The 27,957-nt window shown below is 42.3% G+C and overlaps 1 protein-coding gene across 1 annotated transcript; it reads right to left on the reverse strand.

Annotated features, from left to right (window-relative positions):
• On the reverse strand, positions 5,029-27,797 carry FUCA2 (fucosidase, alpha-L- 2, plasma). Its single transcript, XM_005684863.3, has 7 exons — positions 26,769-27,797; positions 17,857-18,044; positions 12,470-12,809; positions 10,663-10,873; positions 10,270-10,460; positions 7,617-7,725; positions 5,029-5,907 (listed from the first exon to the last, which is right to left on the reverse strand). Exons 1-7 carry the CDS (start codon positions 26,984-26,986, stop codon positions 5,767-5,769), a joined length of 1,398 nt encoding a protein of 465 aa, XP_005684920.3. The 5' UTR covers positions 26,987-27,797; the 3' UTR covers positions 5,029-5,766.

Genomic DNA, 27,957 nt, shown 5'->3' on the forward strand with positions numbered 1-27,957 from the left:
AGATTGAGGCCAGAGGAGAAGGGGACAATAGAGGATGAGATGGTTGGATGGCATCACCGACTAAATGGACATGGGTTTGGGTAGAGTCTGGGAGTTGGTGATGGACAGGGAGGCCTGGCATGCTGCAGTTCATGGGGTTGCAAAGAGCTGGACGTGACCCAGCGACTGAACTGAACTGAACTGAAAGTAGAGAGGAGAACTTCTTTTCAAAATTTGTCAGAATATAATGATGTAATAGGATGGTGGAAAACTGTATTTTGGAAAATGAGTGAATGTGTGTGTGATAGAGCATGCATCTCTTCCAGCAAAATTAACCCAGGATTTCATACAAGGAAATTTTGAGACTGAACAGGTATGACTTTGTAAGGATAGACTGCTGACCATCAGAAAATTATCACCTGGAATCATCTGCATCTGTAGAGTTGTGGCAGTTACAGAGATGACAAGGTAAAAAACCACATGTATTTGAAGCTAACTGGCCTTAGACATTACAAATTTGTGTTCTAATTGTGTTCTATCTGGACTCCTTAGTTGTTTGGTTAATCCAAAAAGTCTTTTAAAGCAGGATATCATTTTTAAAATAACACATATATGCTTAGATATTTTAACTTAAAGTACAAGTCATCTTTATTTGCCAGTTATTTAATGTAGGACCCAGGTCCTTTCTACCTTTTCATTGTAGGTATGCTTATAAGCATTCTCTGACATGTCTTATACAAATCATATATGTTACGTTACACCGTTGTACACGGGTACAGAATATTTGTGGATTTTTAGTACATTTCTGGCCAGTCTTTTAGAACTGTTTTACCAATAATCAACCAATACATTTAAATTGGGCATGGGGAAAGCAACACACTTTCATCTAGCTTTTCCGAAGTATTCAACTTGGTTTTCACGAAAACTACAACTCTTCACATTCATTTCATCTGCTTATGTAACATGATAAAAACATACATTTATCATAAATTACCAAAGATAATCAGTTTGGTGACTGTGTTAGTTTCTTAGAATTGCTGTAATAAATCACCACTAACTGTATGTGTGGAGAAGGCGATGGCACCCCACTCCAGTACTCTTGACTGGAAAATCCCATGGATGGTGGAGCCTGGTGGGCTGCAGTCCATGAGGTCGCTAAGAGTCGGACACGACTGAGCAACTTAACTTTGCCTTTTCACTTTCATGCCTTGGAGAAGGAAATGGCAACCCACTCCAGTATTCTTGCCTAGAGAATCCCAGGGATGGAGGAGCCTGGTGGGCTGCCATCTATGGGGTCGCACAGAGTCAGACACAACTGAAGTGACTTAGCCACAGCAGTGTGGCTTAAAACTACAGAAATTTATTCTCTCACCATTCTGGTGCTTAGAAACCCAAAATTAAGGTGTCAGTAGGGCCATGTACCCTCTGCAGACTCCCAGGAAGAATCCTTCCAACCTTTCTTGACTCTTCCTGCTTCTGGTGGCCCCACATATTCAGCCACGTAACTCAGCAGAGTAACTCCAGTCTCTGCCTATCTTCATGTGGTCATCTACATGTTTGTGACCCCACATCCACTATGATCTTACCTCAGAACTTACCTTAATTCTTAATTGCACGTGCAAAAACACTGATTCTAAGTAAGATCACATTGTGAGCTTTTGAGTGAAAGTGAAGGTCGCTCAGTCGTATCCAACTCTTTGTGACCCCATGGACTATACAGTCCATGGAGTTCTCCAGGCTAGAATACTGGAGTGGTAGCCTTTCACTTCAGGGGATCCTCCCAACCCAGGGATTGAACCCAGGTCTCCCACATTGCAGGCGAGTTCTTTACGAAATGAGCCACAGGGGAAGCCCAAGAAAACTGGTGTGGGCCGCCTATCCCTTCTCCAGCAGATCTTCCCAACCCAGGAATCCAGGTGGACTCTTTACCAACTGAGCTATCAGAGAAGCCTTCTGAGTAGTTTTTGAGAGCTTTTGAGTAGGTATGATTTATTGGGGAGTACAATTCAACCCACTGCAGTAACAAACTTAGCTAACTGGTGGTAAACATATCCTGTTACATGGGCCTTACTGGTGGCTCAAGTGGAAAGAATCTGCCTGCAATTCAGGAGACCCAGGTTCAACCCCTGGGTCGGGAAGATCCCCTGGAGAAGGAATTGGCAATTCAGTCCAGTATTCTTACCTGAGAATTCCATGGACAGAGGAACCTGGTGGGTTACAGTTCATGGAATCACAAAGAGTCAGACACAACTGAGTGACTTTCACTTTTCACTTTCAAATTGATTGCAGCAAGTGGAAACTGAGGTGAAGCATGTGCCAGACAGAATCCTGCTAACTGAAAACCTGCATCTTGCCCAGGCGTCAATTAGTATTCTTTTCCAAGAAAATGGAGAGCATTCGTTACTCTAGTGAGTTGGTTAAATGGAGATTACTTGAAACAATTATACTTTCTCCTTCAAACTTGTATAAATATGTTTGTTACTGTGTATATATAAAAATTCGATATGAACAATTATTTGTTTGCAAGTTAGACAGGAAGGTTTGCATCTAACCCTGTCTTTTACCTACAAAATCAAAAATGAACAGCAAGCAAAATATCTGTCTTGTTTTCTGTTGCCCTAATTCACATTTATTTGATTAGTCTGAACTTTTAAAGTAATTGTGTTATTTCAATATGGCACTCATAAGAAAATGAGATAAAATCTTGTTAAAGTGATATCCAGTCTAACAATCTAGTTTTGCTTGCCTTCAATATTTCTCTGGTTATTAAAGAAAAATCCAGTGTTACTGAAATTTAAAACAAGTCAAGTTTTTGCCTGTATAATAACTCTGGGAAAAGAATCAGTTGTGGGGGATAAGAACTGTCAGGCGAGTATATGCTCCTTGGTTCTGTCTTGTCACAACAAAGATTTGGAGTGATGGATATTAAAGCCCCCTCGGCGTATCACAGCTCTCAGGTCTTGGACAGACCGTGTTATAGCTCTCAGGTCTCGAACGGACCATGTTATATCTCTTAGACAGATCAGTGTTACAGCTCCATGTTACAGTTCTATTTTATTTAGATAATAGCAGGAAAATCCATCTTTGAGGCATGAGGGCAGGTCGACCCAAAGACACGAAGAGAAGAGCGCCCCAGCGTGCGGGATTGAGAGAGAGAGACCCCCAGCGCTTTGGCTCCTCTTTTTCTGTTTTTTCTCCCCCTGGGCCTGCCCTGTGTAAATTGGGCTAGCCAGGAGTGTTGTTTGTTCTCCCTGAGGTCCTCACGCTGGTCCTCGGACCTTCCTTTGTTCTATTTTCACGGGCTTTTCTCTTTCTTGTCTTTTAGCCACCGCCATTCTGGACTCCTGTTTCCTATTCTAACTACCTAATAGAACTATTGGCTTAAACTAAGTAATGAGAGATCTGATTTTTAATTAGCCTTACTATAATTCTTGCCCTTCATACCAATGACAGTTCTAAGAATTTGATGCACTATTTTCAAATCCTTGTTACAAGTCCCACTTACAGTATATTTCACATACAAGCAAGATATACATTAAACTTAAATTTGATGTCTCATTCTGTTCCATATTAATATATGGTTATTAGCAAAGCATTTTATCAGCACCTCTGAATGCTGATCTGTATTTTATCATTTAGCATCCTCATAGCTACCCATTAACTAAATCCTATATCTAATTATAATTTACTTAAATAGCTCCATCTCCCCTCTATATTCTCTATTTGTAAAGGTCATTATGGACAAGGTAGGAATTTAAATGACTGACAGATTGTCGTCTCAAAACTATTTGCTTCAGATCACCTCACTTTTATGTTAAGATTCTTCTAACTCAGAGTTTTTTCCCTTTTTTTGTTTTTTCTTAGTCTAGTGTTGGGGATCATGTAAATCTGTCTTTACTGGACCTCTAATACAATGGTAATTGGGATTTAGAACTCTTAAAGTACTTATTCATGTCAATACTTTAGAATGGTTTTAAAATTTTGATAGCTGTAGAAACTTCAGCTATGAATAATTTTTGAAAAATATTTTCAACTTCAAGATGATTTTATAAAATAAGTGTGAATTTATTACTTCCCTCTCTACTTGAAATGTCTACAGGGAACAATGAGATATCTGCATTTGATTAACATAACAAAATGGAGCCTGTAGTACTTCAGTTGAATATCTAACCTTGTGGAACATCTTTTGTTAAGGGAAGTGAGTTCTTTAATCAGTGTTTCTTTATATTTATATCAATATCAGTATTTTTGCATCATTCTTAGGGAAAATCTGAATACACAATAATTTTCAGAAAGGTTTTCAACTTCAATTTGCTTAAAGGCAAATAAATACAGGATAAAAAAATTCACTTAAATTGGACCTCAAATTAGCCCACCTACAAAAATAAGCCCACACCTCCAATCCTATGCCCTCAACTGCCTCCACCCAAAAAAACCCTGGAAGAATAAATACTAAAATATTAATAATGGTGACCTTAGTGATTTTGTCTTTAGGCATTTCTGTAAATTTTTAAATATCTATAGTAAATATATCAGTTTTATTACCATGAAGGAAAAAGACAAAAAAATTTTTTATAAAAAGACAGTTACTGTAAGCATAAACATTAAGTCCAATTTATTATATACCTATGACCCTTTGTTGTTGTTGTTTAATCACTAAGTTGTGTCTGACTCTTTTGCAACCCCATGGACCATAGCCCACCAGGCTCCTCTGTCCATGAAATTTTCCAGGCAAGAATACTGGAGTGGGTAGCCACTCCCTTCCCCAGGGGATCTTCCCAACCCGGGGACTGAACCAGCATCTCCCACTTGGGCAGGTGAATTCTTCACCACTGAGCCACCTGGGAAGCCCTTATTAATCTGCTGCTGCTGCTAAGTCGCTTCAGTCACGTCTGACTCTGTGCGACCCCATAGACAGCAGCCCACCAGGCTCCCCCGTCCCTGGGATTCTCCAGGCAAGAACTCTGGAGTGGGTTGCCATTTCCTTCTCCAATGCAGGAAAGTGAAAAGTGAAAGTGAAGTCGCTCAGTCGTCTCTGACTCTTCATGACGCCATGGACTGCAGCCCACCAGGCTCCTCCATCCATGGGATTTTCTAGGCCAGAGTACTGGGGTGGGGTGCCATCCCACAGATAGGGGCCACTTATTATCATCCCACAGTCACTTATTTTCTCACAGTTCTGCAGGCTGAAAGCCCACGGTTTTGGCAGGTTCGGTTTCTCTTGAGGCCTCTCCCTGGCTTGCAGTTGGCCACCTTCTCACGGTGTCTTTAAATGGTCTTTGCTCTGTGTGCTTCCGTCCATGTTCTTCCTCTTCTTATAAGGACTCCAGTCATATTGGATTAAGGTCCCACCCTGATGACTTCATTTAACCTTAGTTACTTCTTTAAACTCTCCAAATCCTATCCTTCTCCAGGGAATCTTCCCAGCCCGGGGATCCAACTCATGTCCCATGCATTGCAGGTGGATTCTTTATCGCTGAGCCACCAGGGAAGCCCCATTGAGGCTTAAGACTTTCAAAATGTGAATTTGGCATTAGACATGATTCAGTCCTTACCACCACCAATTTCTCACTACGACAACGATCCCCACCTCTGATTCACACATGGAAACAAATTCAATGTGAAGAGAAATAGCAAAGTGCATTGGACAGTTAAAACAGTTATGTGGGTAACTTAGGAAATCCTTGGCCAATTTTACATTTGCTTTTTCCATGTGCTATAATTACAGAAACCTGATATACATTCTAGTCTTAGATATAACTGCAACAGGAAGCACCCTACTGTAGATCAGGTCACATTAGTTAGTGCTAGAGCCCAGCCCCACTGGCAGGGCATCTGATGAATGGTTAGCTGAGGCAGGTCTACCTTGATGCCATTTTCCCTCAAAGGTGTCCAGTAAAGGGGCTGTCCGTGTCCCAGGAGTTTAACCTGAAATTGAAAACATACACATAAATGTCTCCTTATGTGTCTCTGACTTCCTCACTGTATTGGGAAGAAGCAGTTGATACTTCTTAAAGAGCAATGTAGACAGGAGATTCATTGTTTTTACTTTAATTTAGTGGATCACAAGCTGCTTTAATTTATGACCCAAATGCATGTATATATCTCTCTTGCTCCTTTCTTACTCTCGAAAGTGTGCAGGATTTGAGGAAGAATCGTATAGACTGAACAGTGTCAGAGCAGAGCAAACTACTCTATAACCAATCTGCTCAACTAAGGCCTGCCTGGCTCTGACACAGGATGTTCAGGGAAAGGCTCACCTTCCTTATCCAGCCACCCTCCCTCCCCAGATGGCCCAATAACCTCCACTAATCAACAGTACATACGTCTGATCTATTATTATTGTAACTGTTCTATATCCTTAGTCTTACACAAAATGAATTTAAATAAGTAGTTTTCTATATATTTGTGGTTATTTTGAACCAGAAAACTTTGTTTACCAGGTAGAATAATACAAAAACAAAACCTGTGGACTTTCAAATAACAGTATTAATGGTGGCCAAAGCTTCCCTGGTGGCTCAGCAGTAAAGAATGTGCCTGCAATGCAGGAGAAGCTGGTTTGATCTCTGGGTTGGAAAGATCCCCCGGAGAAGGAAATGGCAACCCACTCCAGTATTTTGTCTGGAAAGTCCCAAGGACAGAGGAGCCTGGTGGGCTAGTCTGTGGGGCTGCAAAAGAGACGGACATGACTGAGCGACTAAACAACAAAGAGAACGTAGATAAAATAAAAAGGTAATGTTATGCCCAGGCCTCTAAGCTGCAGTTAAACAAAAGATTTGAAAAAAAATAAGTAAACAGATTTGAACTCTTTATCTCCTTTTCTGCCAGATCAGCCACAAGTGTTAGAAATGAAACATGGGACAATGGTTTAAGGAGAAGAATTTGGACAATTTGCCTCCCAGAAAATTTTTATTTTGTTAAAAATAAGTTATAAAATATGTTAAAATGAACTCATTGCCAGAGCTGATGGCCACAACTGTTAGATTAACCTTTTGTTATTATTGTTTAGTCTCTCAGTCCTGTCTGACTCTTTGTAACCTCATGGATTGTAGCCCACCAGGCTCCTCTGTCCATGGAATTTCCTAGGCAAAAATACTGGAGTGTGTTGCCTTTTCCTCCTCCAAAGGATATTCCCAACCCAGGAATCAAACCCTCAGTTAAACCCGCATCTCTTGCATGGCAGGCAAATTCTCTACTGCTGAGCCAGCGGGGAAGGTTAACCTTTAACCTCCAAATGTTTTAAGAACTTAAAATAGTGGCCATGACATCTTACATTTATCAGATGTGTTCTGGGGTGAGATGTCAGGGGAAGAATCTGAACTCCAGTCTTATGAAAAGAGTCATTTTTGGATGCATGCAGTGAACCTGAGCAACATAGCATGACCGGAGAAGATGTTTTAATTGATAAGCATGGAGATGATGTAACTGTTTTATAGGCTTGGTTTTCTGGGGAACGAAACAAAATTTTCAACAGTTTTTGCCAAACATTGCCATTGATAAAGCTCATTTTAAAATTACTGTCATGAGATGTAAATGGAATACATATAAGGCTCACCTTGAAGTTAAAAGTTAATGTCTTCCTCAGGGTGTTCTAGTCAGCAATTTAAAGGAACAATAAAGACAAAATTCCCTCTTACCTCTGTTGCCCCCAGAGTAGCTTTGGGCTGACCAAGAAAGAGCTGTCCTGATATGGGCCATTTGAGAAACATGGCATAGACCAACTTATCTTTAGGTTTGGATGTGTACCTGGTTAAGAAAAAAAAAAATGCATAGTAATATTTCTCATTATTTATGGGTCAGGTTCAGAATTATCTTCCAGATATACCTCCATTTAGTAAATATTTACCAATGTTTTCTTTAATTGAGGGAAGAAAAAATAGCCCAATGGTAGCAATAAAAAGCACCCAGAAGGATTCTGACCCCAATCCCGGTGTAGTGTTGGGGAGAAGTTCCTGCATCACCAGGCAGTTCTCAGGCACCAGCTGGACATCCTACAGTTTGACTCAATTCTGACACCACCTACCCAGAGGCAGTGTCAGATTCCAAAAGGTCAGGGTTTATTCCTACCACCAGTCACATGTCCAGATTGTCATGTGGGGTTCTGACCCACAGGCTATAGATTGGAGGTTCCTACAACCCCCTCCTTGAGTTCAGCTAATTTGCTAGAGCAGCTCTCAGAATTCTACTTCCTGGATTACAGGTCTATTATAAAAGGATGTATCTCAGGAACAGCCAGATGGAAAAGACGCACAGGACAAGGTATGTGTAGGGGCAGGGGGCTTCCACACCCTCCCCAGGGGCCCTGCTCTCCCGGCACCGCCACCAATCCAGAAGCTCTCTGAACCCCATTCTTTTGGTTTTTTATGGTGGCCTCATTAATCACTATTGATTAAATCACTGGCCATGATGACTGTTTCAACCTCCAGTCTCTCTAAACAGCCGTTTGGAAGCTGAAGTGAACTGAAATACAAGAGGAGGGAGTTAGACAGTGGGATGATTCAGACTGAGATCATGAAAGGAGTACAAATATTGGAAATGCAAGGTCTAAGTTATGACCAAAAGAAGGGGACAGGATTCCTGGAAAGAAGGAAGTACAAGAACTGCATGCCTGCTAAGTCGCTTCAGTCGTGTCCAACTCTGTGCAACCCTATGGACTGTAGCTTGCCAGTCTCCTCTGTCGATGGGATGGTCCAAGCAAGAATACTGGAGTGGGTTGCCATACCCTCCCCTAGGGGATCTTCCCAACCCAGGGATCAAACCTGCATCTCTTAAGTCTCCTGCATGGCAGGTGGGTTCTTTACCACTAGCATCACTCGGGAAGCCCAAGAACTGAGGAGCCAGCAAATTAGAAGAGCTGTGAATATACACAATCAGAATTATATGAAGAGTAGTTCTGGCAGCCCACTCCAGTATTCTTGCTTGGACCATCCCATGGACAGAGGAGCCTGGTGGGCTAAGTCCATGGGGTTGCAAAGAGTCAGACACAACTGAGCGACTAACTAAGTTCTGGGGACAGCAACATTGAGCCAGGGCTTAAACTCTCAAAGGATTTCAAAGATGGCCCTGGGAGTCTAGATAGCCATCTAAAGATGCAGCAAGGAGGGGAAACACACACGAACCTGTGGGGAGAGAGCTCCACTGATGAGGCAGGGAGGGTGGCCACCTGGGCTCAGTGCAGTGGAGCCAGGCAACAGCCTTATAGGGATTGCTAAGTAGTCTGACTTGTATCTTTACTTACTGAAAGAGAACTTAATGGAATAATGCTTAATAATTGTCAAGTCCCAGATCAGACACCCTCATAGTCAAATATAAACACAGAAGCAAATTCTAAAACCAAATTTAAAACTAGCTTCTGTAAAATGAAAGATTGGTTCTGAGTTCTCATTATGGCTTCTGCCAGATCCAATATTCTAAAATTCTACAGTTAGGTGCTTCTGTGTAGACTGCCTTACTTTATTTTCTTCAGTGAATTGACAATTGAAGTCATAAGTTCAAAGAAGAGTATTTAGTCCAATCTTTTGGTATATGCTTGATCAGCCTGTACTCGCTTTGGTGGTGACACGGGTGAACTTTAGAGCTTCACTAATACTGTGCTGTGCTTAGTTGCTCAGTCATGTGACCCCACAGACTGCAGCCCGCCAGGCTCCTCTGTCCATGGGATACTCCAGGCAAGAATACTGGAGTGGGTTGCCGAGCCAACCTCCAGGGGATCTTCCCAACCCAGGGATCAAACTCAGGTCTCCTGAACTGCAGGGGAATTCTTTAGTCTGAGCCACCAGGGAGAACTACTCTTATTTGCATATGTTAAGATCCTACATCAGAAACCACCATATGCTTTTTATAGGAGATACTAGTTAAAATTTAGCCAGTTGAGATCATTAATTTTAAAGAAAGTTCAGGTTTAGATTTATTAGAATATATTTTTCCTGCCCTATGGCACTTCCTGCTAATTTGATGAGATGTAACACCTGTAAAAGTTAGAATTTACCTAACTAAACCAAAAGTCTCTTTTGGATTAACCACTCAGCACTTTTGTTTTTTTTCATTTTTCTGAATGACCTACAATTTTTGTAAGAAGCTTTATTTCTCCCTAAAATTTATCCACTGTTAGAAGGAATCTAGTGATTATTTCAGCTCAACTTGATAAATAATTAAGTGTTTAAAATATGCTGATTTTAAGTAAATAAAATATTCTGTATAGGTGGGCATTCATCCAATTTCTTCTTTATTATACTGTTCTCTTTATCTCTGAGAAATGTTAAATACCTTCTTCTATCAAATAGTACTTACCATACGTCTGGGGTGACAGTGTCATTCTGGGATCTCCAAGCATTGGTTTCATAGATGGCGTCTCCATTGACTTTTAGCCAGATTCCCATTTGCCTCAATCGCTCCTTAAAAATTGCAGAAATGGTGCCATCTTGTGTGGGTCCAATATTCATCAACAGATTTCCTCCACATGAAACTGTTTGTACAAGTTGCTTAAAGATTAAGAATAAATATAGTTCTTAGAGGAAGAAAACAATTCCATCATTAATCACTATCTAAGAGAACACATAGAAAAAAAAAGAGTCATGTCCTGTATTTACAGGCCATTGAGTCATACAGTTTAGAAAACATAATTCTCACACGTGTACACTATTACGAATATTATTATAATGGTCACCAGACATTTTACTGTACCTTCACCAACTCTTCAATTGTGAGATAGTCAGAGATTTCAGCATTCCTCCTGTAGCCCCAGGAAAACTTGTCTATTGTCATGCAGTTTTCCCATTTATGTGGCAAAAGATGTCCTGGGTTATAACGATCACTACATGTATAGTAGCCACCATGCTTACAAATGCTACCAGCTCCCCAACGGTCATTGGTGACCACTGTGTCCCGAACTGGGCTGAAATGAAAAGGATGATTAAAAAAAAAGTTACACAAAAGCAATGTCACTGAAAAGAGTGACACTGAACGTGACTGAAATCCAATGTGACTGAAATCCACTCTTAGAAAATAACCATAGCTGAATATAATACAAACCCCATGATTTTGAAGTAAACTAGACCTGAGGAAGTTGTAGTCCTGGCCTGTTACTTGCTAAGCTCCTTGTCCTAGAGCAAATTACCTAACTCCTCTGAATAATCCATTTCTCCATCTGTTATTAGAACAGAACTTGGGCTTCCCTGGTGGTTCAGACAGTAAGGAATCCTTCTGCCACCGCAGGAGACACAGGTTCGATCCCTGGGTTGGGAAGATCCCCTGGAAGAGGGAAAGGCTACCCACTCCAGTATTCTTGCCTGGAGAATCCCACGGACAGAGGAGCCTGGCGGGCTACAGTCCATGGGGTCGCAAGGAGTCAGACACGACTGAGCAACTGACACAATCTATGTAAGACACCTATGTATGCCCAGCACACACAGCACTTAAAAGAGTTTTACTATTATGTAAACATTCTCCCCTGGTCTCTTCCTCTTATAATTGTGCCTAATATTGAAGATCTCAGCAAAGTTGACTGTTATGGATGGAATTCACTGTGGCATAAAATATTCCCACAACAGTATTCATCATAGCAGGTGGTACCTCCTGCACTTCTCCATTTAGAGGGGATCGTTTTGGTTCACAAACTGAAGTGGAGGACTCCCAGTATTTCCTTTTGGAAAGGAGTACCTAGAGAAACTGCAGTTATGTACCAAGACAGAGGATTTCTCTGTGCGTCCTCTGTGGACCCAGAGAACACTGGCAGGGCTCTCTCTAACTTCACAGCACAATACCAAGTACTTTTGAGATACAGATATCAATTTGGTCCACATAGTGTGAGCCTTATAGAGGAGCTTAGTCAGAACTCCCTGTTCTAATGGGGCAGCCTGGAAAATGCTAGAAAACAAAAGGAAAGAACAGGAAGAAGTGAAATGCTGACGATGAAGGAAAAGAGACAGACAGGGTGACATCCAAGCAGCAAAGATTATCAAAGGTAAGAGGATGCGAAGAAGCAATTAGAGGAACTGAAAAGCACAGCATGAGAAACAGTGATGGATAAACAGCACTGACCCAGAGAGGTGATGAAAACGGGGACCCTACAAAATTAGTCTTCAGAGTGCTTGATGCTGTAATTTTTTTTTAGTCTCAATTCAAAATCAGACTGTTGAGCTATATTTGACTCCTGGTTTGTAACTCTGAGGGCTTCCCAGGTGGCTCAGTGGTAAAGAATCCACTTGCCAGTGCAGCAACACGGGTTCGACTCCTGGATCAGGAAGATCCCCTGGAGAAGGAAATGGCAACCCACTCCAGTATTCTTGCTAACTAATTCTTGTTAAGAATATTCCAGTGTTCTTGTAACTCTTGATATTTTGAGTAAATATTGATATACCTAATATGCATTATTTATAATGATTTTCTCCCCATGTCACAAACAAGCCTGAAGGGGAATATTTCAAGAAGCAAGAACTAATGTTATACAGGTATTAGGAATGTCATGACAGCAGTCTAGCAGCACACACACCTCTCATTGTACAGCCAGGCCAGGAAGTCTAAGCTTTTCCAGTAGGTATCTGGGGCCCCTCCATCGCCATCTGACCACAGCACCTCCGGCTGATACTTGTTCACTAACTCGTAGAGCTCGGGCAGCATCTTAGACACTGGATATTGTCGTTTCTGGAACAAGCTGGATTCATCCTCAAGGAAGAGCGGATGAAACCACTCAAAAAGGGAGTAGTAGAGCCCGAAGCGCAGGTCAGTCCTGTTCCTAACCGCACCTGCAAGTTCCTTGACGATGTCCCTCTTCGGCCCCGTGTCTACTGCGTTCCAGTTCCACGAGTACTCTGAGCCCCACAAGGTGAAGCCTGAAACATTATATTAAAAGCCTCTGTAAGCATATCAACTCTGTTCTAGTAAATGTGCGTCTATACCAACACCAAGTTATAAAGGCAGTACACGTGACATACAAATCAGTGTTTCTACAAACATCTGTTTTATGACCACTTTTTTTCTTAGTATATATTTTGCTTTCATGTGAGAAACAAATGAGAATTTTAAAAATATTTTTATTTATTTATTTGGCTACACAGGGCCTTGGTCGCGGCATGCAGGAATCCTTAGTGGCAGCATGCAAGCTCTTAGTTATGGCATGTGGGCTGTAGTTCCCTGACCAGGGATCAAACCTGGTCCCCGTGCATCGGGAGCACAGAGTGTTAGCCACCAGGGAGGTCCCTAACAAATGAGAATTTAAACAAAGTAGAACCAAGATTTTTTAAGTACTTCTCACGGTACCCCATTGTTGTTGTTGTTCAATGGCTAAGTCGTGTCCAACTCTTTGTGATCCCTATGGACCACCGAATGAGAAGCTCCATTATCTCTCGAAGTTTGCTCAAATTTGTGTCCATTAAATCAGTGATGTTATCTAGCCATCTCATCCTCTGTCATCCCCTTCTCCTTTTGCTTTCAATCTTTTCCAGCGTCACAGTCTTTTCCAATGAGTCAGCTCTTCACATCAGGTGGTCAGAATACTGGAGCTTCAGCATCAGTCCTTCCAATGAATATTCAGGACTAATTTCCTTTAGGATTGATTGGTTTGATCTCCTTGCAGTTCAAGGAACTCTCAAGAGTCTTCTCCAGCACATTGAAAGCAACAATTTGAAAGCATCAGTTCTTCGGTGCTCAGTCTTCTTTATGGTCCAACTCTTACATCCATACATGACTACTGGAAAAACCATAGCTTTTGGAGTGGGTTGCCAGTGATTTTGGAGAAAAAAAGGTCTGTATAGTCTGATCTTTCTCCAGTATTCTCCCTCTTAGATGATAAGCTCCTGGAGGAACAGTGTGATGTCTGCAGTGTTCCCGGTTATATCCTCAGCCAATGGCCAGCACAAGGTCTAGTACAAAATCACAGTCAACATTAGCAGATCATAGCTGAGATGGGAACATCTTCCACATCCACCATTCTAAACAATGACTGTGACTGCTTACAGGGAAGAACCATAGATGCACTCCTGCATGATTCCTGTCTTCCAAATCAAAGAGTATATTCCCTGAGCTTAGAATTATTTTATTATAGTATGGTTCATAGAACACTGATAATCCATGTTCAGTAGTAAATCTCCTTGACCCTCATTATTCATTTAACCCAGCAGGGGTAAGGTACTCTTCCCCAGTAGTTCTATACTTGAAATGTACCCACCATCTGTTATCTCCAGTTCAGTTCAGTTCAGTCCAGTCGCTCAGTCATGTCCGACTCTTTGCGACCCCATGAATTGCAGCATGCTAGGCCTCCCTGTCTGTCACCAATTCCCAGAGTTCACTCAGACTCGAGTCCAACAAGTCCGTGATGCCATCCAGCCATCTCATCCTCGGTCGTCCCCTTCTCCTCCTGCCCCCAATCCCTCCCAGCATCAAAGTCTTCTCCAATGAGTCAACTCTTCGCATGAGGTAGCCAAAGTACTGGAGTTTCAGCTTTAGCATCATTCCTTCCAAAGAAATCCCCAGGTTGATCTCCTTTAGAATGGACTGGTTGGATCTCATCCTACTCTAAAATCATAAGCTTGGATGTTGTGCTTTAAATTACCTAAAAGTAAATTATCTACCAACTAAATGGATAAGAAGAATACAATTACATAAGTACTTTGAAATAATTCATATTTTAAAAGGAATTTGCGTTTAGATTGCTGGCTTGTCTATATAAAAACCATAAAAGCACTATATAAATTGAATACTTAAGGAATAATATAAAAGCCTCAAAATATTTAGTTAGGATCTAGGAACATGAATACGTTATTACTGTCCTACTAAAATCTAAAGCAATGTTTGTGAGCCAACATACGTAAGGTATTTGGTGTAACACTTTACTTTTATAAATCAGGACAAGTCTAAGGCAGAAAGTGAAGAAGAACTAAAGAGCCTCTTGATGAATGTGAAAGAGGAGAGTGAAAAAACTGTCTTAAACCTCAACATTCAGAAAACTAAGATCATGGCAGCTGGTCCCATCACTTCATGGCAAATAGATGGGGAAACAGTGGAAACAGTGGCTGACTTTATTTTTCTGGGCTCCAAAATCACTGCAGATGGTGACTGCAGCCATGAAATTAAAAGACGCTTACTCCTTGGAAGGAAAGTTATGACCAACCTAGACAGCATATTAAAAAGCAGAGACATTACTTTGCCAACAAAGGTCCATCTAGTTAAGGGTATGGTTTTTCCAGTGGTCATGTATGGATGCGAGAGTTGGACTGTAAAGAAAGCTAAGTGCCGAAGGATTGATGCTTTTGAGCTGTGGTGTTAGAGAAGACTCTTGAGAGTCCCTTGGACTGCAAGGAGATCCAACCAGTCCATCCTAAAGGAGATCAGTCCTGGGTGTTCATTGGAAGGACTGATGTTGAAGCTGAAATTCCAATACTTTGGCCACCTGATGCAAAGAGCTGACTCATTTGAAAAGACCCTGATGCTGGGAAAGATTGAGGGCAGGAGGAGAAGGGGACGACAGAGGATGAGATGGTTGGATGGCATCACAACTCGATGGATGGGTTTGGGTGAACTCTGGGAGCTGGTGATGGACAGGGAGGCCTGGCGTGCTGCAGTTCATGGGGTCGCAAAGAGTCGGACACGACTGAGCAACTGAGTTGAATTGAACTGAAGATGGACACACTCTTTGGATTCATTTTGAAGAAACTTTTAAAAGAGCTCACACTGGTTCTAAAGATGTTGTAGTAAGCTTCAAAGCACTGTCAGTGATATTTAAAGTCTTATTCCATGTCTCAACTTGGCAGGCCCTAATGTCTGGTGGTGCTAAAACCAGTTTGGGTCTTGGGTTCAGTAGCACCACCAGAAGTTCACACAGTGGTCTTCCAGCCTAACTGGGCTCAGCAGGGTCTTCTATAGGCATGAAAACCTCCAACAATATGGTTCTAGAAAGTGTATAAATGTGGGCTACCTCATTTGTCCTCACAGCGTGATTAAGAGTTGTTTTGCTGTGTTTTTAAATAAGCTAAGTAATACTTTCTACCATATAGCCTAGAGAAGTTCTAGGCATCAGGAAATCAACATGTCCTAAGTATCCATCTCAGCCTGAGAAACACCTGCAGGGAAAAAATCATTAAGCCACTGGACTGTGGCCAAAAGGAAAAATATCCTGATTCCTTATTTGGGGTTTTCATTCTTTCCTCGTAATCCCCCACGCACCACTGCAGAAAATAATGAGATAAAATTTTTTATTCCAGTGCAAACAAATCATCCAGTTATTTATTTATCTTTGATTGCACTGGGTCTTTGTTGCTATGTACAGGCCTTTCTCTAGCTGCGGCTGGTAGGGGCTGCTCTCTAGTCGTGGTGTGCAGGCTTCTCATTGAGGTGACTTCTTCTGTTGTGGAGCTTGGGCTCTAGGGCACCTGGGCTTCAAGAGTTGCAGCTTGAGGGCTCTAAATTCTGGCTTAGTTGCCCCGAGGCCTGTGGGACATTCCCCGACCAAGGATTGAACCTGCATCCCCTGCACTGGCAGACAGATTCTTAACCACTGAACCATTGGAGAGATCCAGATTATCTAATTATTAACATGCTGTTGGAGGAATAATAACGTGCTGATGTTTCCTTGATCTTGTAGATATGGGAATGGGAAGCGTAGATTCTATCCTATTAATGTAAGATCACTTTAATGGTTCATTTTATGTGTCAACTTGCCTGGGTCAAAGGGTGCCCAGATATTTGGTTAAACATCATTCAGGATATGTTCCTGAAGGTGTTTCTACAGAAAATTAACATATGAATAGTTAGACTGAGTAAAGCAGATTGCCCACCCTTAGTGGTGGACCTCATCCAATCCATTGAAGGCCTAAATAGAATAAAAGGCTGATTAAGAAAGAATTCTTCAGACTTTCCTGGTGGTCCAGTTAAGACTCCCCACTTCCACTGTAGGGGGCATGGGTTCAATCCCTGGTCAGGGAACTAAGATTCTGTATGCCGGGCATTGTAGCCAAAAAGAAAAAGAAAAAGCAGCAAAGTTTAAGGAGTGGTGTTTTTTGTTTTTTAATTTAAAAAAAAAAATGTTTTCTCTGTATGTCTTTGAGCTGAGACATTAGTCTTTAACTTAGATTTGCACAGGTACTTATATTATCCACTCTCCCGTTCCTGATGCCTTTGGGCTCAGACTGGAACTATATAACTGGCTGTCTTGGGTCTGGACTTCTCAGCCTCCACAGTTGCATGAGCCAGTTTCTTATGATAAATCTATACATATTATACTTCCTGTTAGCTCTATTTCTCTGGAGAACCCTAATTCAACCACTCTGTTTCTTTTTAGATATTCTTCCACCGTCTCTAATATTTCTGGGCATCATTACAGCCTTGCAATCCTGTTCCTTTCAGGTAGCCTGTGTCATTTTCATCAATAGCAAACTTTCCTCAACTGGGTCATATAAGAGTTGACCAAAAGCACCACCTTGTATGTTGGTCATAATGTAAGACAATAGCAAATAATCCCCAGGGTACCTTCCCAGAATGCATTACAGAGGTGAGAAGAAAACGGAAAGAATGTAGTTCAGTTGTAAACTTTGACCTGCAAACCACATCCCCCTTCAAAGGGCTTTAATAAAATCTTGCATTACTTGGAAATTGTTAAATATGCACATAATAAAATGCGATCAGTTTCCATTTTTTTCTATATGTGGAGGGTATGATCTTTCTGCATACTTAATGCTCCTTTTTTTTTTCTTTTTCTTAATGCTTCTTAATTGGGCGAAACATGTGATCTCTTAAATTACAAGCAAATGTCAGTAGCCACTTAGGACTGCTCCTAAGAGAAAACTCTGTTTTCATGCGGATGACCTTGCTTTAGTTTCTTCTTCCAGAAGAACTACTTCACATTTATAACCACTGTCAGTGTCTGCAGATGCTGTTCTTACTTACCTTCATGATGTTTGGAAGTTAAGACAACGTATTTGGCACCAGAAGCCTGTAAAATATCTGCCCACTGGTTCGCATCAAAAAATTTTGCTGTAAATAGTGGCCCAAAATCTTCATATGTGAAATCAGGAGGGTAATTATTTTTCATAAAGTTCACATAAGCTGGTATCTTTTCCTCTTGCCAGTACCACCTAAGGGGATGAAGGAAACAGCATATAAGTAGCATTCACATAACACTTGAAATATAGGTATCCCTCAGGATTCGTAGAGAATGAGTCCCATGTTTCTCAGCAGATACCAAAATCTGTGAGCACTCAAGGCCCTTACATAAAATGGCATACTACAGCCTGCCCTCCATATCTGCAGTTTGGGCATCTGCAGATTCAAGCAAACATAGATGAAAATTTCTGTCTGAGGTTGGTTAAATCCAGAGATGCCAATCCCTTGAATATAGAGGGCCAATTATGTATTTATTGAAAAAAAATACACATAAAATAAGACCAAACTTGTGCTATTCAGGAGTCAACCGTAACTCCCTTTACTAAAATTCTCCCTTATTCAGATGTTACTCAGATTCCCTTCCTAACTTCCCCATTTAGTCTGACTTCACTTAAGGAAAGCTTACATGAACTTCCGCAGTCTTCCATCTATCCCTCTGTGAACTCTACTCAGCTTATCGACCAGAGCAGTCTAAACAAACAAGTCACCTATTTGCTCTTAATTCTTCACTTTTAGATTGCAACATGGAGTATACATAATTAGTCCTTTGTAACACAAATGATGAAGTCTTCAAAAGAAGACAAAGTGCATAAAATATAACATAAATGTATTATATTCACTAGCAGGGAACAAGTGGGGAGGAAATGACAGTAAAATTAAGAAAATACTGTTATTTTAATAGACTGACTCAGTCTTCAAGGATTACTGGTTATGTGTATTTATTCTGAGCACTGGGGCCTCAACTGCCTAAGCAGAGCTTCAGAAGGAAAACAACATTGAAAACACAGCTTTAAAAAAGAAAACTATTTATTTATTTTGCTGCCCTGGATGTTAGTCACAGCATGCAAGATCTTTAGTTGTGGCATGCGAACTCTTATTTGCAGCATATGGGATCTAGTTCCCTGACCAGCGATGGAACCCGGGCCCCCTACACCGGGAGTGCGGAGTCTTCAACATTGGACCACCAGGGAAATCCTCAAAGCATAATTTTTAGATAAACATTTTATATAAACATGGCAGTAAGCCCATGGTCATGAAATAGATGCAAGTCCCCCCTCTGACCCATCTTTTATTCTTCCTTTCACTACTCCTTTCATAAGAGTGTTTTTACTGGCTGCTGCTGCTGCTGCTAAGTTGCTTCAGTTGTTTCCGACTCTGTGCAACCCCACAGACAGAAGCCCACCAGGCTCCCCTGTCGCTGGGATTCTCCAGGCAAGAACGCTGGAGTGGGTTGCCACCTCCTTCTCCAATGCGTGAAAGTGAAAAGTGAAAGGGAAGTCACTAAGTCGTGTCCGACTCCTAGCGACCCTGTGGACTGCAGCCCACCAGGCTCCTCCGTCCATGGGACTCTCCAGGCAAGAGTACTGGAGGGGGGTGCCATTGCCTTCTCCGTCTACTGGATGAACAAATTCATAATCAGCACTAGATCTCCAAAGATGACCAGGAGGTTCTTTCTGCTGAGAAGGCTTTGCTGAAGGACATACTGTGTCACAAGCACTCTCCTTTACCTGCCCGAGAGTCAGATACATACTTTCCCAGCTTCTATCACAGCTCCCACATGGACACCTGATCCATGCTGGCCAGTGGAACTGGAGGGGAAGCCAGCTTGGGAGATTCTGGGAATGGTCTCCTCTCCGGTAGAAAGAGATACAATCTGCCTTTGGACAAGGCTGTGTGACGTGATGCCTGGCCACCATCATGTCACCATGACAGGACAAGTCAACAGGCTGAGGATGACAGAGAGCCCAGGACTTTGATTTCATCACTGAGCCAAGTACTTCTGAATTTCTTATTATGTATAGTAATAAGCTCCTATTATTATACCTTTTATTTGAGTTTTCTGTACCTTCAATTGAAAGGATCTTAATTGATCCATGATGCATTTTTATCTTTTAAATGGACTGCAAAAGAGAAACTGGGAGAGTCAGAAAGTTAAAAGATAAGAGATTTCTATTTTTTTCCTAGCACATCGAATTTGAACCTGCATTCTCTATTATAGTCTAGAGTCACTTCTCAAATTGCATGAGAAGAGAAGATGAGAAGAAGCACTTACAGTAAACAGCCCACCATTTACATTTGTTTTTGAGCTGCCATTAAGGATAGTCAAACATACTCATCTCTGCTGTTGACTGCCCCAGGTCAAATCAAGTGAGATCAGAGATTTAGAGGAGATAAAAAGGGAAACTATAGATAATTAAGAATCTCATACAGGGTTATTGCACTTCCAGACCATCAAAAATATACTCTGTTTTATAAGAGAATTATCTTTATTGTTCCAGGTCAAAACAAACAACTTTGTGTTCATTTGTAGAAAACGAGAAGTTAACCATTACAAAGAATAAGATGACTCAAAACTAATTGTTTTGTGCAGAGCACTAGTTTCAACTAACAAACATCAAATCCTCTCCTAGCATCAAATGTATCTTTACCTAATCTTCCCAGTTGAACAAAGTGCTAGTGGTTAACAAAATCTGCTTGCCAATGCAGGAGGCATAAGAGACGCGGGTTCAATCCCTGGGTTGGGAAGATCCCCTAGAGGAGGGCATGGCAACCCCCTCCAGTATTCTTGTCTGGAGAATCCCATGAAAACAGAGGAGCCTGGTGGGCTACAGTCCATGGGGTCACAAAGAGTCAGACATGACGGAGCAACTGAGCACACGCAATATAAGATGAAGAAATCTGTTAATTTATGTACCTTGCTGTCAGGGGATGTTTAACAGTAGGATTCCTGTGTTCTGTTTCCTGCCTCCCATGAGCCCTCTGTTCCTTATCAGTTCCTGGTAACAGGAACGAGCGGAGCGGCATGCTGCTCCCAGGACTGAGGTCACGAGATGGAATGCATGCATAGGGTTTCCTTCATTAGCTTTTCCATATGGTAAAAGTGATTATTTATGACCCTCTTTCTTTGATATGGATTGTCTTCTGGTTTTATGACCTCTATTACTCCTTGTTTCCTTGGTAACTTGTAAAGTCTGGTCTTTTGATCTTTATCTGAAGAAGCTACCTTGTAAAACAGTATATATACTCACACAGAGTTCAATAAAGCACCCTTGTTCCACCGGAGACTTAGGTCCCCGTGTCCTTCTCTCTCTCTCTCTCTCTCTATCTCTTTCTCTTATCTCTCTTTCTGGCTGATTCTCTGGAGCATGGAAGCCTGCTGAGCTCACTTTCCTGCCTGGGCTTTCAAGACCTCTTTCAGAGGATGCCCTGTGCCTACGTGAGTGGTACAAGCCCTGTCCTAGGGCTTTATTGGTTCTCTGCATAACCCGGGGAATATTAGCCTCTTTCCTTCTTTCACTTTCTTATCATCAACTCCAGACCACCAGGTTCTGGTCCATTAATGGACCGCAACACCTTGCTAATCGAAACATTTCAGAAGTAAATTCAAAATGCCGCACAGCACAAAACTTGCAAAGAAAGAGTTATAATATCCTGAAGCAAATATATTTGGTAATACAGGTTATGGAAAGAAAGAGTCCCATATTTTACAAGCTGATTTCAAAAGAGTATATGAATAGTACTCCATAGCTTATGCATTTCTTTTACATCAATTGGCCTAAGTGAATAAGAAAAGTTACTGGTTGCAGAAAGTCAATGTCTTTACAGAAAGTGGTACAATGTTTATAGTGTAAATGTTTATAGTGTAATATAATATATAATTTATACTCTGTATTGTATCAGCCAACTAAAAATTGTCACTTGCCATCTGATTCTATAAGAATGAAGTCCTTAGCCACTGTAGTTGCTGACTTTCAATACACCCTGAAAGGACAGGGTGATTAGGAAAAACTGCCAGAACAGCCTTTCAGATAGTCAGATATTTGCAGAAGATTTTATGAGCCCAATTTCTTGTATGTTTCTCATAGCAAGAAAAGCACTAAAATCATTAAGGGAGATGTTCGTTCCTGGTGACGGGCAGTGACCTTCTTGTGACTAGCAGTAACCTTCTATCAAAATGTGTGCTGATTGCATATATCCCCTTTCACCAAAAAACGACATATATACTGACCTCCGGCTTCCCTGGTAGCTCAGTGGTAAGGAAACTTCCTGCAATGCAGGAGATGTGGGTTTGATCCCTGAATTGGGAAGATCCCCTAGAGAAGGAAATGGCAACCCATTCTAGTATTCTTGCCTGGGAAATCCCATTGATAGAGGATTTGGGGTCACAAATGTAGGCTACATTCCAAGGGATCGCAAAGAGTAGGACACAACTTAGCAACTGAACAACACACTGACCCCCACCCTTACCTCTTCAGAGTAGTTCCACAGAGCTCTCTAAGAGGCAATCTCCTAGGTTACAGTCCTCATTTTTCCCCAAATAAAACTGAATTCACAACTCTCACACTGGGTGTTTTTTTTTTCTTTTTATAGTTGTCATATTGAATATATATTGTATGAATTAAATTTGTTGTACATTATGTATATAGCATAACGTAGGTTTAAATATTCATTGTTTATTTGCTTATCTTACTTAGGAACATATTATTTATGTGTATATATGTGTATTATGCATACATATATATGTAGTAACACTTCTATCTTGAAGAACTTAACATATCTGAAGTATTTAATCAAGAAAGATGTGAGACACTTAAAGCTGTAAAGGTATGGCTCTCAAGGTAAAATCTAAAGAGCAATTTTTTTGTACACCACTTTTCACATGTTGTTGCTGTTGTTTAATTGCTAAGTTGTGTCCAAATCTTTCTGAGACCCCATGAACTGTAGCACACCAAGCTCCCCGTCCATGGGATTTTCAAGGCAAGAATACTGGAGTGGGTTGCCATTTCCTTCTCCAGGGGATCTTTCTGACCCAGGGATCAAGCCAGTGTCTCCTGCATTGGCAGGGGGATTCTTTACCACTGAGCCACCAGGCAAGCCCATTTTTCACATTTTGTTCAGTTGCTAAGTTGTGTCCAGCTTTTTCCAACACCATGGACTGCGGCATGCCAGACTCCCCTGACCTCCACTATCTCCGAGTTTGTTCAAATCCATGTCCATTGAGTCAGTGATGGTATCTAACAATCTCATCCTTTGCCGCCCCCTTTTCCTTTTGCCTTCACTCCTTCCCAGCATCAGGGTCTTTTCCAATGAGTCAGCTCTTCACATCAGGTGGCCAAAATACTGGAGCTTCACCCACAGTCCTTCCAATGAATATTCGGGACTGATTTCCTTCAGGATTGACTGGTTGGATCTCTTGCATCCAGTTCAGTTCAGCCGCTCAGTCGTGTCCGACTCTTTGCGACCCCATGAATCACAGCACGCCAGGCCTCCCTGTCCATCACCAACTCTTGGAGTTCACTCAGACTCACGTCCATCGAGTCAGTGATGCCATCCAGCCATCTCATCCTCTGTCGTCTCCTTCTCCTCCTGCCCTCAATCCCTCCCAGCATCAGAGTCTTTTCCAATGAGTCAATTCTTCGCATGAGGTGGCCAAAGTACTGGAGTTTCAGCTTTAGCATCATTCCTTCCAAAGAAATCCCAGGGCTGATCTCCTTCAGAATGGACTGGCTGGATGTCCTTGCAGTCCAAGGGACTCTCAAGAGTCTTCTCCAACACCACAGTTCAAAAGCATCAATTCTTCGGTGCTCAGCCTTCACAGTCCAACTCTCGCATCCATACATGACCACAGGAAAAACCATAGCCTTGACTAGATGGACCTTAGTTGGCAAAGTAATGTCTCTGCTTTTGAATATACTGTCTAGGTTGGTCATAACTTTTCTTCCAAGGAGTAAGCGTCTTTTAATTTCATGGCTGCAGTCACCATCTGCAGTGATTTTGGAGCCCAAAAAAATAAAATCTGACACTGTTTCCACTGTTTCCCCATCTGTTTCCCATGAAGTGATGGGACCGGATGCCATGATCTTCCTTTTCTGAATGTTGAGCTTTAAGCCAACTCTTTCACTCTCCTCTTTCACTTTCATCAAGAGGCTTTTTAGCTCCTCTTCACTTTCTGCCATAAGGGTGGTGTCATCTGCATATCTGAGGTGATTGATATTTCTCCCGGCAATCTTGATTCCAGCTTGTGTTTCTTCCAGTCCAGCGTTTCTCATAATGTACTCTGCATATAAGTTAAATAAGCAGGGTGACAATATACAGTCTTGACGTACTCCTTTTCCTATTTGGAACCAGTCTGTTGTTCCATGCCCAGTTCTAACTGTTGCTTCCTGACCTGCATACAGATTTCTCAAGAGGCAGGTCAGGTGGTCTGGTATTCCCATCTCTCTCAGAATTTTCCACAGTTTATTGTGATCCACACAGTCAAAGGTTTTGGCACAGTCAATAAAGCAGAAATAGATGATTTTCTGGAACTCTCTTGCTTTTTCCATGATCCAGCAGATGTTGGAAATTTGATCTCTGGTTCCTCTGCCTTTTCTAAAACCAGCTTGAACATCTAAAACCAGCTTGAACACGTACTGCTGAAGCCTGGCTTGGAGAATTTTGAGCATTACTTTATTAGCATGTGAAATGAGTACAACTGTGTGGTAGTTTGAGCATTCTTTGGCATTGCCTTTCTTTGGGATTGGAATGAAAACTGACCTTTTCCAGTCCTGTGGTCACTGCTGAGTTTTCCAAATTTGCTAGCATATTGAGTGCAACACTTTCACAGCATCATCTTTCAGGATTTGAAATAGCTCAACTGGAATTCCATCACCGCCACTAGCTTTGTTCATAGTGATGCTTTCTAAGGCCCACTTGACTTCATATTCCAGGACGTCTGGCTCTAAATGAGTGATCACACCATTGTGATTATCCGGGTCGTGAAGATCTTTTTTGTACAGTTCTTCTGTGTATTCTTGCCACCTCTTCTTAATATCTTCTGCTTCTGTTAGGTCCATACCATTTCTGTCCTTGATCGAGCCCATCTTTGCATGAAATGTTCCCTTGGTATCTCTAACTTTCTTGAAGAGATCTGTAGTCTTTCCCATTCTGTTATTTTCCTCAAGGGACTTTCAAGAATCTTCTCCAACACCACAGTTCAAAAGCATCAATTCTGCGGCACTCAGCTTTCTTTATGGTCCAACTCTCACATCCATATATAACTACTGGGAAAACCATAGTTTTGACTAGATGGACCTTTGTTGGTAAACTGATATCTCTTGCTTTTTAGTATGCTATCTAGGTTTATCATAGCTTTCCTTCCAAGGAGCAAGCATCTTTTAATTTCAAGGCAGCAGTCACTGTCCACAGTGATTTTGGAGCCCAAGAAAATAAAATCTGTCACTGTTTCCATTTCCCCCCATCTATTTGCCCTAATGGGACCAGATGCTATGATCTCAGTTTTTTTAATGTTGAATTTCAACACCTTTTTCACTCTCCTCTTTCACCCTCATCAAGAGGCACTTTAGTTCCTCTTCATTTTCGGCCAGTAGAGGTATCATCTGCGTATCTGAGGTTGATATTTCTCCCAGCAGTCTTAATTCCAGCTTGTGATTCATGCAGTCCAGCATTTCTCATGCTGTACTCTGCATATAAGTTAAAAAGCAGGGTGACAACATACAACCTTGTCATACTCCTTTACCAATTTAAACCAGTCCATTGTTCCATGTCCAGTTCTAACTGTTGTTGCTTCTTGATCTGCATACAGATTTCTCAGGAAGCAGGCAAGGCGGTCTGGTATTCCCATCTCTTTAAGAATTTTCCAGTTTGCTGTGATGCACCCAGTCAAAGGCTTTAGTGTAGTCAGTGCAGCAGAAGTATATGTTTTTCTGGAATTTCCTTGCTTTCTCTGAGATCCAATGGATGTTGGCAATTTGATCTCTGGTTCCTCTGCCTTTTCTAAATCCAACCTGTACATCTGCAAGTTCTTGGTTCATGTACTGCTGAAATCTAGCTCGAAGGATTTTGACATAATCTTGCTAGCATGTAAAATGAGCACAGTTGTGTGGTAGTTTGAACATTCTTTGGCGTTGCCCTTCTTTGGGATTGGAATGAAAACTGACATTTTCTAGTCCTGTGGCCACTGCTGAGTTTTTCAAATTTGCTGATTTATTGAGTGCAGCACTTTAACAGCACTATCTTTTATAGGATTAGCTCAGCTGGAATTCCACCACCTCCACTAGCTTTGTTCATAACTTTTCACATAGCAATCTGTTAATAATTGGAGTTTCTTAGGGTTAATATTCTAGAATCTTTTTTAAAATTTTTCCTTGGACTACATGTGGTAACATTTTAAGGTTAAAGAGCCAGTGAATGCCCAAGTGAACAGAAGTCTCACATACCCATGAATTTATGCTTAAACCCTCTTCATGGCAGAACAATTGACAATTGACAAGTAGCAGCAGAACAGCAATGGAGCAAGTCTGCAGTTCGAAGGACAAGGACGGTTTAGGCCCAGAGCTTCCTCCTAGGACCCCCACACAAGCCCTACTTTTCTGCTATTTCATTCTGTCGATGGCTGCAGAGTGATAAGAACAACCGAGAAGTACAAATACCAAGAAGCTGAGAAGCCAGAGCCACATCAAGGATCTGACTCTTGGCGTCACACGGAAGCAAAATTCAGCGTTCACCCAGCAACAACCACTTACCCAGTAAATCATAAACGTAACACCCGGAAATGCAAAGCGCGGCTCAAACAGCAGAAGGTGAAACTGACTAAGAGACTAAACAAACCCGCAAAGGCTGGAAGTCTGGGTCCTGGCTGCAGGCCAGTGGGGGTGCAAAGCGGGATTAGAGGAGACTGAGGGAGGCGCGCTCACCAGAACCATTCGCTCCCGAAACTGGGCACGGAGAACACGCCCCAGTGGATAAAGATGCCGAACTTGGCCTTGTCGAACCAGGCGGGCAGCTGGCGGGCGTCCAGGGACTCCCAGGTGGGGTCGAAGGGCGCAGGGCCGCTCTCGGAACCCGGCGGCGGCAGCAGAAGCAGCAGGATCAGCAGCGGGAGCGCCGGCCCGGGCAGCTTCGGGGATCGCATAGCCTCGCAGCCTCCAGTCCTGGACGCTCTCCCGCGGCCTCCGAAAGCTCGTCCTTCCGCGTCCCGGCAAAGAGCCGCCACGGTCACCTGACCAAGCTGTCTTAGGAAAAAGGCACCCTCTCCGCTGGTATGGGAGTGGCCGCGGTTCGGGCCCTGGAACAGAATGACCCCAGGAGGCCTGCAGCGCCCTCTTGCATAACTAAGGAGGCCAGTATTAGCCCGAAGCCTGCCCTGAGCCTGCTCCTCTCAGCCTCCTAGATTAGCCTCTCGAGGGAGAAGGAACTAGTCTGGTTCAGGGACCCGTGGGAGCGCCTCTCCCCTCAAGCTGCAGGACGCTTCCAAAAACCGCCCAGAGAAGGCACGCTACTGAGCAGCCTGGGTGTGAAGCCTAATGCGGACACCGCAGGCGGACCATCCAGCGGGTGGCACGGAAAAACCCAGATCATTCTCAGCCGCTCCCACCCAGCCACCCCGCTCCCACCCACCAAGGTCTAGGGTGTGTTTGGAACTGTGGTTGTCAGCCTTGGAGTCTGTATCAGGTGAAATTCCACAAGTTTCCAATTCAGGTTGGAGCTCCAGAATTTGCATTTCTAACCAAGTTCTACATGATGCTTGTTTTGCTGGTCTGAACACCAGACTTGGAGAACCGCTGCAGTTGGAAACAGTGACCTAAGACAGGTGAGACCAGTGAAACGAATGCTTGAGAAATCTGAAGTCAGAAACCTGGAATGATTAACCAAGGTTGAAAGCGCAATTCAGATGGGCTTCAATCCCAGCAAAAGCTCTGTCGACTAAAAGAGACACACAACTCGAGAGTTGCGAGTTAAGTTTTGTTGTTGTTCAGTCGGTCAGTTCAGTTCAGTTCAGTTGCTCAGCTGTGGCTGACTTTTTGCGACCCCATGGACCACAGCACGCCAGGCCTCCCTGTCCATCACCAACTCCCAGAGTCTACTCAAACTCATCTTCATTGA

This window comes from Capra hircus, chromosome 9, assembly GCF_001704415.2.
Source record: "Capra hircus breed San Clemente chromosome 9, ASM170441v1, whole genome shotgun sequence".
Lineage (NCBI taxonomy): Eukaryota > Metazoa > Chordata > Mammalia > Artiodactyla > Bovidae > Capra > Capra hircus.